This window comes from Mobula birostris, chromosome 29 (assembly GCF_030028105.1).
Source record: "Mobula birostris isolate sMobBir1 chromosome 29, sMobBir1.hap1, whole genome shotgun sequence".
NCBI lineage: Eukaryota > Metazoa > Chordata > Chondrichthyes > Myliobatiformes > Myliobatidae > Mobula > Mobula birostris.
This window is the reverse complement of record NC_092398.1, coordinates 11,305,641-11,320,083: the sequence shown is the minus strand read 5'-3', so window position 1 is coordinate 11,320,083 and position 14,443 is coordinate 11,305,641. Positions and strand designations below refer to the sequence as shown.

Here is a 14,443-nt window from a genome sequence, read left to right as displayed (position 1 = left end):
ATGAATTATCACAGCAGCTGTGTTCACTGGACAAGCTTGCTAACCAATCCCCAAGATGATTATACTTACAAATATTTCCCTTAATTGGTTCTAGACAAGTTAGACAATAAAACCTTCATCTAACCACAGACCAAAATTGTGTGTGTGCTGGGATAATGCTAAATAATTGGTTGGCTGCAAAAGAAACACATTATATAACTAAACGAGTTCAGAGACCTCAAAATATTTTAAGTTCTTTTATTGGTACTTTCAGAAATATCAATGTTTAAAAAATCTTTTTAGTACAAGGATGAAAAACCATTTCAATAGATCTCCCTCTTAAATGTAATAAATAGTTAACCAATCATGCTGATACCTTTATTGCTTTTAACATTAAGTAAAATGAGCATTTAAATCTAGATTAACATTCAATAATGCAGTTTTACATTTAAATACTAAAATAGTTTTGAATAAATATGCCAAACTCTCACCCATCCGATCTGAGGTGGCACCATAAACATGCAGGTTGAGCTCAGTTATCTGCGCATGTCCATAGTGCACGACTGAAGTACTTGGGCCCAAAATGTTACATTCCCAAAACCAAAGCTTGTTTATTTATCAATTGAAGCACTTACTGCCAGCACATCCAAAGATTTCTTCGCTCGCTGACAAAAAAAAGTTAACATAAAAAATCCCACTGAAATTAAAAATGCAGTCACTAACAAAAGAAAAGTTCTATAATTGCAACAAAACTGTGGGGAGTAAGGGTTGGTGGTGGTAGTAGGTGGAGAAAAAAAAGTGTTAGGAAAAGTTACTCCTGCTGGTTTGTGTAACAGAGCTGCAGACACATCAACAAAGTTTATGGCACCATGATGAGCAACTTATTCCCAACATTTTAAACACATTAGTTAAAATAAGTTATAAGTGTGAGTGGAGGTGCAAGTTGTGCACAAAAACATTGGCGGTAAATTCTGTGCAACTGTGTAATGTCTTTCCTTAAAAAAAAACAGAACAAGAGGAAAGCAATCCATTCAGAAATAAGTATTAATTTTACTGATTTATCTAGAGAACAGCACGGAATAGTCCCTTCTGGCTCAACGAGCCACACCACCCAGCAATCTATTTATTTATTGAGAATAGGCCCTTTGAGCCACGCAGCCCAGCAACCCCGATTTAATCCTACCATATGCAATAACTATTTACAATGCCCAATTAACCTATCAACTGTAGGAAGAAACTGAAGCACCCAGAGAAAACCTCAGTTCACGTGAGAAGACACAAACTCCTTACATACAGCAGCGGAATTGAACTGCCAACGCCAGGACACCCCAAGCTGTAACAGCATCGCACTAACCACTATGCCACCATGGGGCTTTTTCCACCTTTGTCGATAATACACTAGTATCGGCAGAAGGGAATATTAAAAGTGCAATCCAAGCACAAGGATGGTGATGTGATTCACTGCTCCAATGACCATTTCTCCTATCAAATCTTTACACCCATGTTGCTAAAGGGACAATACATGTAAATACATTCAGCAAACCCGACCATACTTGGGTTTTATTTCTCAATATTTTCTTTACAGATAATTGTTTTAATAGTCCAAGTGGATAACACTTGGAAATGCACAAAGCCATTAGATTCCTTTTTAAAAGCAGCAGAAATCAATTTTGAGCAGATATGGTAAAATAGGCCACAAGTTGTTTTTTATGCTGCAATCATCTACACTCTCAAATTTCAAAAAGCCATCCACTTTGGTGTGACAAACAAGAGGAAATCTGCAGGGCTGCTTTACACAATTGGATGCAAAAATCAAGGATGTTAAACAGAGAAGTCGTCACTTAAAGTAGAGGAAACCACAAAGCCTCTCACTGGTGAATTTTCCTTGGATATCCCAGTTCCCTGAGGGTGCAGTGTGGTGGTTGAGAGAATGTAAAATAGATAAGGGAAAATTATTTCTTAAATCAAATCCCCAATTTATCCCCACCTCTACCATCTTAGTCTACCACCCCACCCCTCCCCCCAAAGAAAAACTGAGGTAAGGAAGACATTCCTCTATTTCCAACAGTCAAGGCACAAATACAAGCTTGCTCCGTTTATAACCTTGTTTCCGCAACCTGTAATATTGCAGTGCAAAGTGAACAGGAGTGTCCTGTCCAGCACAGTTGTGCTCCAGGTCCTTTATGTATTAATAGTAGGGTCCACAGGGCATACTGGAGTACAGCAGTTCTTCCCAAATAACTGCAGTTTTCTATCAACAGGTCTTGTTATGAGACCTAATGTGAAGACAGAAATATTAAGACAAAAACAAAACTATCAGGTGTGTTTTAATGCTTAACGTTTAACTTACTGGGAAAAGTCCATATGGGAAATAACTTTTTCTCAGCTTCATGAAAATCACCGATTCTTGGAATCACCTGGAAGCCAAAACCTCCATTGTTGTATTCCCTCCCCCACACCCCCCATTCAATTCCCAAAGTAAAATGCCTGCCATTAAACATTCCCATTAATTGCTTCCCCTATGATGGGAGTTCCTAATACAACACTAAATTTGCCCTCACACTACGTCATTAAAAACACTGCTTCTTTGCTTGGCTAGAAAGCCTTGCTCTCTCCCTTTCCCACTGTACCCCTACCTCATCCCAGTAACATTGCCCATCTTCTCGACAAACTTTTGCCTTAATCTTATAATATACCATGCCCAAAGCATTCAATCAGAAATATTGCAGCCCCTTGAAGAAATTTTCACTTGACAATCTGACCATACTTCCTAACTACAGCAGCTAGTTTTAGTGAGGAAAAAGTTCAACTTTTTACTTGTTTAAGAAAGAGACTAAGAAAGGGATGAACACTTAAGTCATTTATGCATGAAATCAAGAAGCTGTCTTGTTATTCATGGAAAGGGTTAGTTAAACAATGACCTAATTTTCACTGTGTACATAATTGAGACTTACTTGAGTTGTGGGTACTACTTGATGTTTGAAGAACTTGCGTAAATCAGTCTTCCTTCATAAAAATACTACTGTCTGATACAGTAAACTTGCGTTTCAATGCCTCTGATATGAGTACCGAGGGGTCATTCTCTTTCAAAAGCTGAGAGCCTCTCCTGGACCTAAAGTAACACAATTTTAGTTAAAACTTGTCTTTCCAATCAAACTTAAGCTGTTGTAAAATAAACTCTTTGATGGATATTTATTGCAGCTGCAACATATTGCAAGGTTTGTCTGACATTTATTAATACTGTTACTATCGATGTTAGTTTGTTACCAGAGGCGACACAGCTCAGTTGTGGTTGACTGAAGCTTTTAGTTAGACTGAGGGTTCTGCACTATATACGCATATATTTGCCTGGTTGTGTTTTTATTAACATTCTATTTGCGCCTGTATTTGCGAGGACTGGGCCTCAAAACCGTGGTATCACCTAGCGGGTGTCAGACATCAGGGCCAGTCAAGAGATGACCTCAATGGGCTGGGAGGTCTGGACTATATACATGCACATTCTGCATCGTTGTATCTTACTGATATTCTATATGGGTTTGTTGACTTGTACGTGCGAAGACTGGACATCAAGCCGCGGTTTCACTGAGAGGGGAGGGGCATCAGGACTCTTATCCCGTAAAAGCGTTTTGCACCTTGACCCCGTAGTAATGCTGCCTCGTATGGCTGTATTCCTGAGTATTCGTGTATGGTTGAATGACAATTAAACTTGAATTGTAAGCTAATTCACAAATTATAGTTAAAGGGGGAGGTGGGGGGAGGGGGAGAGAAGGCCAAAAAACTGCACATACTTGAAATCTGAAAACAAACCAAGAAAATGCTGGTTGCACTCATCAGCTCATATGCTTCTGATGGAATCTGACCTCCTGAGTATCTCCAACATTTTGTTTATATTTTGGATGCTTATGGACAGGATCGATCAGGCAGTGCCTGAGAGAAACAGAGCTTATGCATCAGGTTAGCTCTGATCAACCTTTTTGCTCTTTCCACACACAGTTTGACCTGCTGAGTATTTCTACCATTTTCTGCTTTGACTCCCAGTTTTCCAGCAGCTGTAATATTTTCTTTTGTACACATAAAGTTCCATGGAGTTATGGCTTTCTGCGTATAATGGCCACATAACTGAATATTTATAAGGGTTGTCAAATCAAGAGAAAAAAAACACTGGGGGTACAAATATCTCGTTACAGAACAGAAAAAGATGGCTTTAGATGTATATAAACAAATGGATTATTCAGAATAAAAATATTTGTGAAATGAAACATTCCATGTGATGGATACTATGTAGATCTTGTAAATTGTGCCGAAGCCTTACAAAATCCTACAGAGATCAATAGATTGACCTGTTGTAGGACAGCTTTAGAGGCTCCAGAGAAGAATTAAGAACATAGTTCCTGGAATGAGGGTTGAAAATATAAAAAGGATACTGGAACAGCTTTCTTTGATTAATCTGTTCCATACCTTACAATATTTAATATTAATGCACTATAGTCTGTTACTTATGTGCGATTCATCTGTAGATTTTATCCTTACCTTCACAGGTTTCATATGTTAAGTGAACTTTGTCTCATTTCTATATACACTACATGGTTATATACATTACATACATGTATATAGTTAAATGACAATAAACTTGACTTGACGTGACTTGAGAAGGCTGAAGTCAGATTTGATGGGATGTAAAATGATGGGTCTGAAAAGCATGAATAGTTTAGGGCTGCTCCATTTGGTGGAGGCATCGAGGCCTAAAGGTCATAGGCATAAAAGGGAAGAGACTTAGGAGTGTCATGGAAAGAAACTTATTGTTGGGAAAAATGCAACATGGTTGGAATCTGGAGTGCACTGTTTGATGACATGGTGGAGGCTACTTCCATTATAGCCCTCAAGAGAGAACCAGATAACCAAACAGTAGAGAAAATTTGCAAGGCTACAGAGAATGGGCTGGTAGATGGAAGAATTGCTCTGGTAGAGAGCTAGAGTGGAAGCCTCCTACTATGGTTCTATTAAAATGGCACAGAAACATGGAATGTTTGTGCTTCAAAGTTTCAGTCATTATTATTTTATACAATAGCTTTCAACTTTAGAACATAAACAGTCTAATATTATTAACATATGTAATTATACCATCAGGTTATCTCCACTTCCAACTCACCCTTGTAAGGAGTTTAATTTGACCCTGTTCATATCTTTCAGAATATCCATCATATCTGCAAAGCTTGTGGACTTTGATAGACAGGAGGTTTCATCGTCTTCATTTGCAGTTATATCCTGCCTTTTACTTTCAAAATCAAGGTCAAAGTTTGATGAAGCAGCCATGGAAAATGATGCAATGCTTAAAGATTCAGCTGGATCATTTTCTGGAATATCATCATTTAAGGTAAACGACGCTAATGGAGGATATGCAGATTCAAAATCTGGTAGAGAGCAGGCAACGCTTGACGTGTCAGGAGAACCAAGTTCTGGTGTAAAAGGCGCAGATTCTGGAAGACAAGAGGGAAATCTTAGATTCTCTTTAAGCCAGCACGTGTTGGATGAACTTTTTTTCCCTAAAACAAATATATTGAGTCCTGCATGAGAGGTTGGTCAAGAAGGTCCAGTTGCTCGGCATTCAAGATGAGGTCATCATTTGGATTAGACATTGGCTTTGTGGGTGAAGACAGAGTGGTAATAAATAGTTACTTCTGACTGGAGGCTTGTGATATGTGGTGCCGCAGGGATTTGTTGTTTGTCATCTATATCAGTATCAGATTTAATATCACCGGCATATGCCTTGACATTTGTTAACTTTATGGCAGCAGTAGATGATAAATAAATAGAAAGAAAAAAAATGGAGTTACATTAAGTAGACCAAAAACAGAAATTTTAAAAAAGTAGTGAGGTAGTGTTCATGAGTTCAATGTCCATTTAGGAATCGGATGGCAGAAGGGAAGAAGCTGTTGCTGAATCACTGAATGTGTGCCTTCAGGCTCCTGTACCTCCTTCCCAACAGTAACAGCGTGAGGAGGGCATGTCCTAGGTGGTAGGGATCCTTAATGATGGATGCTGCCTTCCTAAGGCAATGATAATGTTGTAAACTGGATCAGTAAATTTGTGGATGACACCAAGATTGAGAGTGTAGTGGGAAAAGAAAACTGTCAGAATTTGTAGTAGAATCTCAACCAGCTAGAAAAATGGGCTTTAAAAAAAAAAAAAAAAAAGGCATATGGAATATAATGCAGACAAGTATGAGGTGTTGCACTTTGGGAGGACAAACCAGGGTAGGACTTGCACAATAGGGCACTGAGGGGTGCGGAAGAACAAAGGGATCTGGGAATATCAATCTATAATTCTTTAAAAGTGGTGTCACAGGTAGTTAGAGTTGTAAAGAAAGCTTTTGGCATGTTGGCCTTCATAAATCAAAGTATTGAGTACAGGAAATGGAGTATTACGTTGAAGTTGCATAAGACGTTGGAGAGGCCTAATTTAGAGTTGGTCACCTACCTACAAGAAAGCTGTAAACAAGATAAAGAGGGGCATAGATACACTACTGTGCAAAACCGTTAGGCAAATATATTTAGCTGGGGTGTCCAAGACATTTGCACAGTGCTGTATTTGTCAACATAGAGCAGAGAGTGAGACTAAATCTGGCGAGAGCAAAGGATGTTGGGAATTGTGATGGTGGAATGCAGAAGGGTGTGAAATAGGTGGCAGAGAAGGAATGCTATTGAGGGTTGGTTCTAAACAATTGGTTTATTGGTCATTACAGAATGTCTCTTTGATGGTTTCTGCTCCCTCCTCTTTCCCTTCCCCTTTTCCCAACCATGATCCCCCTCTCTGTGCCCCATTCCCACATTCAGTACACAGAGACCCATATCAGAATCAGGTTTATCTCACTCACGTATGTCATGAAGTTTCTGTTTTTAATCCAGGTGCATGTCGATGGGACTAGGCAGATTAATAGTTTGGCATGGAGTAGATGGGCTGAAGGGCCTGTCTCTGTGCTGTAGTGTTCTATGACTATGACTCTATATACACTGACATAACAGGTATGTTCAAGTACCTAATGGTTCAGTATCCAGATGTGACAAGTTAATAACAAGGGTACAAGACTACTAAACCATGTGCTATTCTACAGGATAGAGACTTAAAAAGGTACCCATCCACTAACAAAAAATTTTTTACCTTCAATCCCCAACTGGCTTGGCCTCACTGTTCTTTTAGACATCTACAGTTATTGGTCCAATGTACTAACAGACTATCAATAATCCAAGCAGTATTAATTACAGATACCCCTCATGAGTGCCCTACTTTTCTCTCTGCAAAATACATCATCACTCAAATTCTCCATTCACAACACCTAAGTAACTCCAAATCTTCATAGCAACAACCACAAAACGCTAGAGAAACTCAGCAGATCGGGCAGCGTCTATAGAGAAGAGTACAGTTGACGCTTCGGGGGGAGACCCTTCAGCAGGACTGGAGAAAAAAAGATGAAGAGTCAGATTTAGAAGGTGAGGTAGGGCAGGAAGAAACACAAAGTGATAGATGAAACTGGGAGGGGGAGGAGGGGTGAAGTAAAGAGCTGGGAAGTTGATTGGTGGAAGAGATACAGAGTTGGAGAAGGGGGAATCTAATAGGAGAGGACAGAAGGCCACGGGAGAAAAAAGGGGGAGGAGCACCAGAGGGAGGCAATGGGCAGGCAAGGAGACAAGATGAAAGAGGGAAAGGGGAATGGGAAATAGAGAATAGAAATAACCTTTTGTTATTGAATTTCCCTTCCATACACAACAATCTGCAAGAATCTTCAACCACTAAGCAATTCTGAACTTTGTTCCTAAACTGCCACTTATTACCAACAGCTTGGGCTAGTTCTTTCAAAAAACCTCAATTCTTTTGTTTCTAACTGTATCTGAAGCTATCACTGGGAGACAATACTTTCACTGACTCACCAGTTTCCATTTTACCCTCTGGCACAGCAACAATTTTAGCAATCTGCTCTCGCAAGCGGCTAAGTTCATCTTGAAGTGCCACAGTGTGATTCAGTGCAGTCAGACCCGGCTTCTTCAGGCTTTCGTATTTCCTCCCTTCCCTTCGGAAGTTAGGCACTGAAGAATTTCTATGCATTATAAGCAGTGGAGTCGGATGCCATTCTTCCCTGTAGGGTCTCGCATCAGCTCTGTAATCCAAATCAGATAATTTACAAATATTATCAGAGGGAAAGTTTTCATAATAATTTCTTTAAATCAAAACATAACCCATAGTTCAAGAGATATCTATTAAAACTACAAATCTAAAACACACAGGTGTCAAGTGATTGTCTGATTTGGGGTGGCATGGTAGCATAGCACAATGATTTACAGTACCAGTGACCCGGGTTCAATTCCAGCCACTGCCCATAAGGAGTTTGTACGTTCTCCCCATGATAACGTGGTTTCCTCTGGGTACTACAGTTTCTACCCACGGTATGGAAACGTACCAGTTGGTAGGTTAATTAGTCATTGTTACTTGTTCCATGATTAGGGCAAGGTTAAATCGGGGAATTGCTCGGCAGTGCAGCTCGAAGGGCCAGAAAGGTCTACTCTGCTCTATCTCAATAAATAAATAACGGCAATATGAACCTTTACACCATTATGGATAAAATGTTGGTTTCAGTCACAGGGAAAAAGTATTTTTAGGTAGCAAATAGTTGGGACACCTAAAAGACCTAGAATGGATTCAGAATGAACTAATAGCATCTTCGGCATGAAAATATATGTATAAACATGTAAAATAACTGAGGAAATGCAAGATATTTTCAAATCCATCAACATCATATGCTAATTAGTAAAAGGTGTCATGTACCTTTCACTAGGTCCTAAAATTAAAAAAAAAGTTGATCTGTTCAAAGACATGTTTCTTATTTGCAAGGAGAAACACCTCCACTCCTCATGGGTGTCAGGCTGCTTCTGAAAGTTCTTTTTTTTTTAAAAAAAATACAAATTTTCAGAATATTCTTTGACTGTTATCTGTCTGGAGGTCAGCACACCTCATTGCAGTACAGCTGCAGTACTCAAGGCCAGCAGTATATCAACCTCCCCTTAGTTACACAAGAGCAATGATCAGGACATTACATGCCTCTTAACACATACACACTTAGTTTATAGCAAAGCACTTTGGAATTATACAGGTTTCACTTTGTCACATTATGAGATTAAATACAATAAAATCTCAGTTTCAAATATATTTCCACAAAGGCAAACCAAAAAAGTGCACTCATTTGGGAAATACTGTAGTAGAATGTACTTTGGTACTAACCTAGATGTTAATACCAGTTAACAATTTCATGACAATTGCAGAAGTCACCCATCCAAGAAGAGGAGTTAGGTGATAAGAAAGTGGCAAGCTATTGTGAAGACAGGAAAATGGAAGAACGAGTTTGTAAAAGAGCCAACAAAATTTAATTTTAAGGCTCCTTTTCAAAGGATCTGATGGACAAGCTGACATCCTTGAGACAGAAAGCCCACTTAACAGTAGCAGTCTCCTAGTCCCTTATTGACTTTGGACCGAGAGTGATAATGAGGCAAAGAGGGAGAAGAAAAGAATGGAAAACTGATCAGTGATGAGACCACATCTGCAGTACCATGTGCAACATTACTCTTCTTATTTAAGAAAGGATGTTAACAACTGAGCAGTTCAGAGAAGAGCTAATTCCAGAGAAGGAGGGAGGAGAAGATGGCGGCGCAACGCAGCGTGCAGAGCCGTTCCGAATGAATATCGATATGTGTAACTAGGGGCCGTGCACAATCCGGATTTGATAGGGACAGTCGTGAAAACACAGAGGAACATCTGGAGTAACTTCTGAAATGCTTGCTTCGCTGCCGCTGCTACTGTACGATCGAGAATCTCCGGAGACAAAGGCCCCAAATCCTCGGCTTTGCATATCGCCTGTTGCCAGAGCTGGGGTCAAAACACTCGGCAGAGATGGTGCTCGGTATCCAATAGGTGGTCGGAGGCTCAGAGTTTTTCGGACGGACTCGGAGTCAGACTGTGGTCGGATGCTTCCAGGATGCTGCATCAGCAAGTTGGTGGCTCTGGAGGTTTACCGTCTGCGTGAGATGATGGGACTTTCGAGAGACTTTGAGACTTTTACTGTGCCATGGTCTGTTCTTATCAAATTATGGTATTGCTTTGCACTGTTGTAACTATGTTATAATTATGTGGTTTTTGTTAGTTTTTAAGTCAGTTTGTCATGTGTTTTCGTGATATCATTCTGGAAAAACATTTTTATCATTTCTTAATGCATGCATTACTAAATGGCATTAAAAGGGGACTGTGTGTCCTCATAATTGTAATTTATTAATATCTGAAATGGGCTATTACATCTGAAGTGGTCAGGTTTGTGTTGACTGGAAAATTGAGAGGGGGGGTTCTTGGTGGTAACAAAAAAAAAATCATATAAGATATTACATCATGTTGGTCCTCATGGAAGTATCTAGAATTAGGTGTCACTGTTTGAAAATAATTGAGTCACCCAATTAAGACAGATGAGATAATATTTTATTCCTCCAAAGGTCGAAGTCTTGTAACTATACTTTTGCAGCTCACTCCCAAGTAAGATTCATCTTGAAGTTCTTAGTAATTGTTTATCACTCAATAACTGTTTGCAAGTAATCACAAAATCTGGGCCATCGTCTGACAGGTACTCTTGCTATTATCATTCCCAAGTTCTCAGCATAATTATGAGAGTCACGCTTAACCTGACATTCAAGTACACTAGCCACAAATATTGTGGTCACTAAATAGCAGGTCAAAGGCTGGGCACATCTGTGAAAAATCACTTACCTGAAACCACCCTGGAAACCTTCCCTAACCTGCATCTTACAGATGGCAAGAACGATAGAATGCTCCCAACACACCGAGAGGAATGCAGCTCCAACAATAATCAAGCAGCTTGCTATCGTCCCAGACAAACTGACTGCCTTAATTGGCAAGTAATATATGAATATAAACATAACAGCTTTGTGTAAAATCTCACATGGCTTAAGAGTAAATATGGGATAAAGTTTCCTCTACGGCAGGGGTTCCCAATCTTTTTTCTGCCATGGACCAATATCATTAAGCAAGGGGTCCACGGATCCCAGGTTAGGAACCCTTGCTCTACGGGGTGCCGACAATCAAGGGTCACAATCTCAAAGTTAGGGATGTGGATGCAAACAAATAAGAAGACGATGCTAAACCTTTGGGTTTTCCTACCAAGAAGACTGTGGAGAGTTCAAGATGAAACAAATGGATGTTTAGACACAGGGCTGGTGAAACCAAGGTAGAAGATCAATGGTATTTCTGAACTGGCTGCCTGCCTGCCTTCTGCTTACTGGTGGGATCACTCTGCTACCGGAGAAGGGAGCCTGTGTAACCTGTTGCTGTGCCTGGAGAATGTTACCAAGGTTTTCTGCGTTTTGGATATGGATATGGACTTGGACTATGGACTTTTCCCCCCAACTCTTACAGTTTTTTTTTTAACTTCTGTGTTTTCACCCATTCTTTCTCTCCTTTTTTTGTGTGGGGGAGGGGGATGGGGGGTCGATGTCCTTTTTAAGTATTGTGCAGGGAGAGGGGGTCTGGGGGTGGATGTTCTTGTTGCATCTTTTTGTGCGGGGTGAGGGATATTTGGGGGCCAATGTTCTTGTTGCATTCTGTGCGGGGGGGGGTGGATTTGGGGGTTGTTGATTGTGGTGCCATTCTTTTTTTTTCTTGGCTTTGAGACTATTTGGAGAAGAAAAATCTCAGAGTTGTATACTTTAATAAATGAACCTTTGAAATGCCTGCTCCTACTTCTGTTTGTATTCTCACCTACAAACTGCACTGCAGTAACTTACCTAGGCTACACCAGACCAAGAGCTTCCAAATCCATGACCTTGCCTTTGAGAGGACAAGCACAACAGGAACATGGGACCTCCACCATCTGTAAGTTCTCTTTTCATACTGTAAACCATTCAGATTTGGAAATAATTTGCTGGTACCTTTTTTATCATTGGACATAGTCCTGCAACTCCCTGCCCAGTATCAACACCAAAAGGACTGCAAGTGTTTCAAGAAAGTTGTTCACCACTATACTCACAACAGCAATTCAATAAAGATTAAGCAAGTGAAACCCACATCCAGAAATAGAAAATTCTGCTCAAGACTGATCCAAAGCTGCAGGAGCCTTGCGTCTGTTGTCTACTTGCCTCATATTCTATGTTCTGTCTTTATTATGGTAACTAGTCACATAATTGGGGGCGTGGTAAAAGCGAATGGAATAAGTCACATATTCACGCTTTTGCTCATTGCAGTCTGTAGTAGCTGGGGACCAGCAGATGTCATATCTTTAGCTAAATGCTCAATAATGCTTAGCTTACACTTGGATACACTTAAGTTCCATTGCTTCAAGATTGCATGTCTAGTAGTTGTGCATAAAGGATCAAATACATATCTTTGACCTTTGGAGCAATCGTTGTTGGAGTGAAGGCACATCATGCAGGTATAACAAATCCGTAGGGTCGCAATTGTTTTGGTTTTGATTTGGTCGCTACAAAGGCTTTTAAAAAAATACTGCAAGTCAATACTGTACTGTACTGAGCTACCAACTTTTATTTTAAATAGAACATACTGACCAGTACAGGGATACTTACTACCCCAAGTTGTCTGAAGAAGGGTGGACACGGGATGGGAGTGCAGATCAATTGACACGAAAAGGGAGAAAAACATCCTTCAACAAGATGTTGATTGGTAAAAATCAATTTTATAAATTCAGTTATTCTTACCAGTGTCCAGAGGTCTGGGAACCTTGCCACCAACAGTTAAAATCAGAAATGACAGCAAGGCCAGACAGACTCATTTTAATACTTAAGTGAGCAACATTTTTCTCTCAGTTTGCTGCCTACTTTATACCCCATTTCTATTAAAAGTAGAATTAACTGGTTCCTTTTGTTTTGACTAACTTCTTTGCAACATAACCTCACACACAACCACCCAACACAGATTCAGTCCTATTGGTGAATACCTCATCCTTGTAAAGGCTTCTCCTTCATCTGCAGCTATCCATGCAATGTCTGCCAGGGTCGGAACGGCTGGTTTATCTCCATGGATGGAACTTAAAGTCTCAGCTGCAGTAAGCCCAGGAACAAGCTGAGGGGAAAAGAAATTGCATTAATGGAATTCGAAAGAAGATTTTATTAATTGAATTAGAAACATTTGGCTGAACTAAATAAGTAAATGGATTGGGGTTTTAAACAGACATATGGGCCTTCTTATCATATTTAAATTTTAAAAATCCAGTTAATACATGCCCAACAGTATGTGAAGTCAAGATATGCAGAGTATTTAAATTACTGAAGACTCAATGATTGAAATGAATGAATCAAATACTAGGAACTTAAACCTGCACAATGTTATTTTCCAGCTTTCATTCCTTACTGCAGCCACCTCACCCTTTACATTCAATTATATTATGTTAATATTTATATTGCTTAAAGAGACGGCGCAGTAGTTTAGCAAGCAGCGTCACAAATTCGGTGAGACAGGTTCACTCCTAACTTTTGGTGCTGTCAGTGGAGATGTTCACTCTCTTTTTGTAACAAAACAGATTTCCTCCATTTGCTCTGGTTTCCTCACACACTGCAAAGATGTGCAGCATGCTGATTAATTGGGTACCGTAAACTTAGCCCTAGTGTAGGTGGGTGGAGGGTTGATGAGTCCGAGGGAGAGAACAGGTTACAACAAAATAGGTAGGGGCAAAGGATAAATAGGACTTCTGAGATTCAGCAACATCTTGATGAGCTAAATATTATTCTTCTACAATTGTAAGAATGTGAATACAAAAATAAAACATGAAACGCTACCGTTGGAAAGCAGCATTCATCATCAGAGATCCTCAGCACTCACGTAGTGCTCTTTTCTCACTGCCCCCATCAGATAGAAGGTACAGAAGCCTCAGGACGCCAGGTTCAAGAACATTTACTGCTCCTCAACCACCAGGCTCTTGAGCAAAAAGATGGCTACACTCACTTGCCCATCCACTGAGATGTTCCCTCAACCAATGATCTCAATTTGAGGACTTTTTAATCTTGTTATCTCATGGCATGGCAGGGAGAGTTTTCTTCCTTCTCCCGTCTGCATGAGATGTGGGACATTTGAGAGACTTTGAACTTTTTTTTTACTGTGCCATGGCCTGTTCTTCAAGTTATGGTATTGTTGCACTGTTGTAACTATATGTTATAATTATGTGGTTTTTGTTAGTTTTTCAGTCTTGGTCTGTCCTGTGTTTCTGTGATATCACACCGGAGGAATATTGTGTCATTTCTTAATGCATGCATTACTAAATGACAATAAAAGAGGACTGCGTATCCTCATACATCTAAATCATGTTTTCATTATTTATATACTTGCATATGCAGTTTGTTATATTCTACGCTCTACTTGATTTTTCATTGATCCTGTTATTGTTATAATTCTATAGATTTGCTGAGTA

The 14,443-nt window shown here is 39.8% G+C and overlaps 1 protein-coding gene across 1 annotated transcript in view; it reads right to left on the bottom strand.

Moving 5' to 3' along the window:
- Positions 1-223: 223 nt before the first annotated feature.
- The window catches only part of mtfr1l (mitochondrial fission regulator 1-like), a 30,791-nt gene continuing 16,571 nt past the window's right edge, over positions 224-14,443 (bottom strand). Inside the window, exons 3-7 of the mRNA XM_072246630.1 lie at positions 12,977-13,101; positions 7,905-8,131; positions 5,129-5,456; positions 2,934-3,091; positions 224-2,255 (exon numbers count right to left, since the gene is read on the bottom strand). Of these exons, the coding sequence (XP_072102731.1) occupies positions 2,977-3,091; positions 5,129-5,456; positions 7,905-8,131; positions 12,977-13,101 (795 nt within the window). The 3' untranslated portion in view covers positions 224-2,255; positions 2,934-2,976. The remainder of the gene's footprint in view (positions 2,256-2,933; positions 3,092-5,128; positions 5,457-7,904; positions 8,132-12,976; positions 13,102-14,443) is intronic.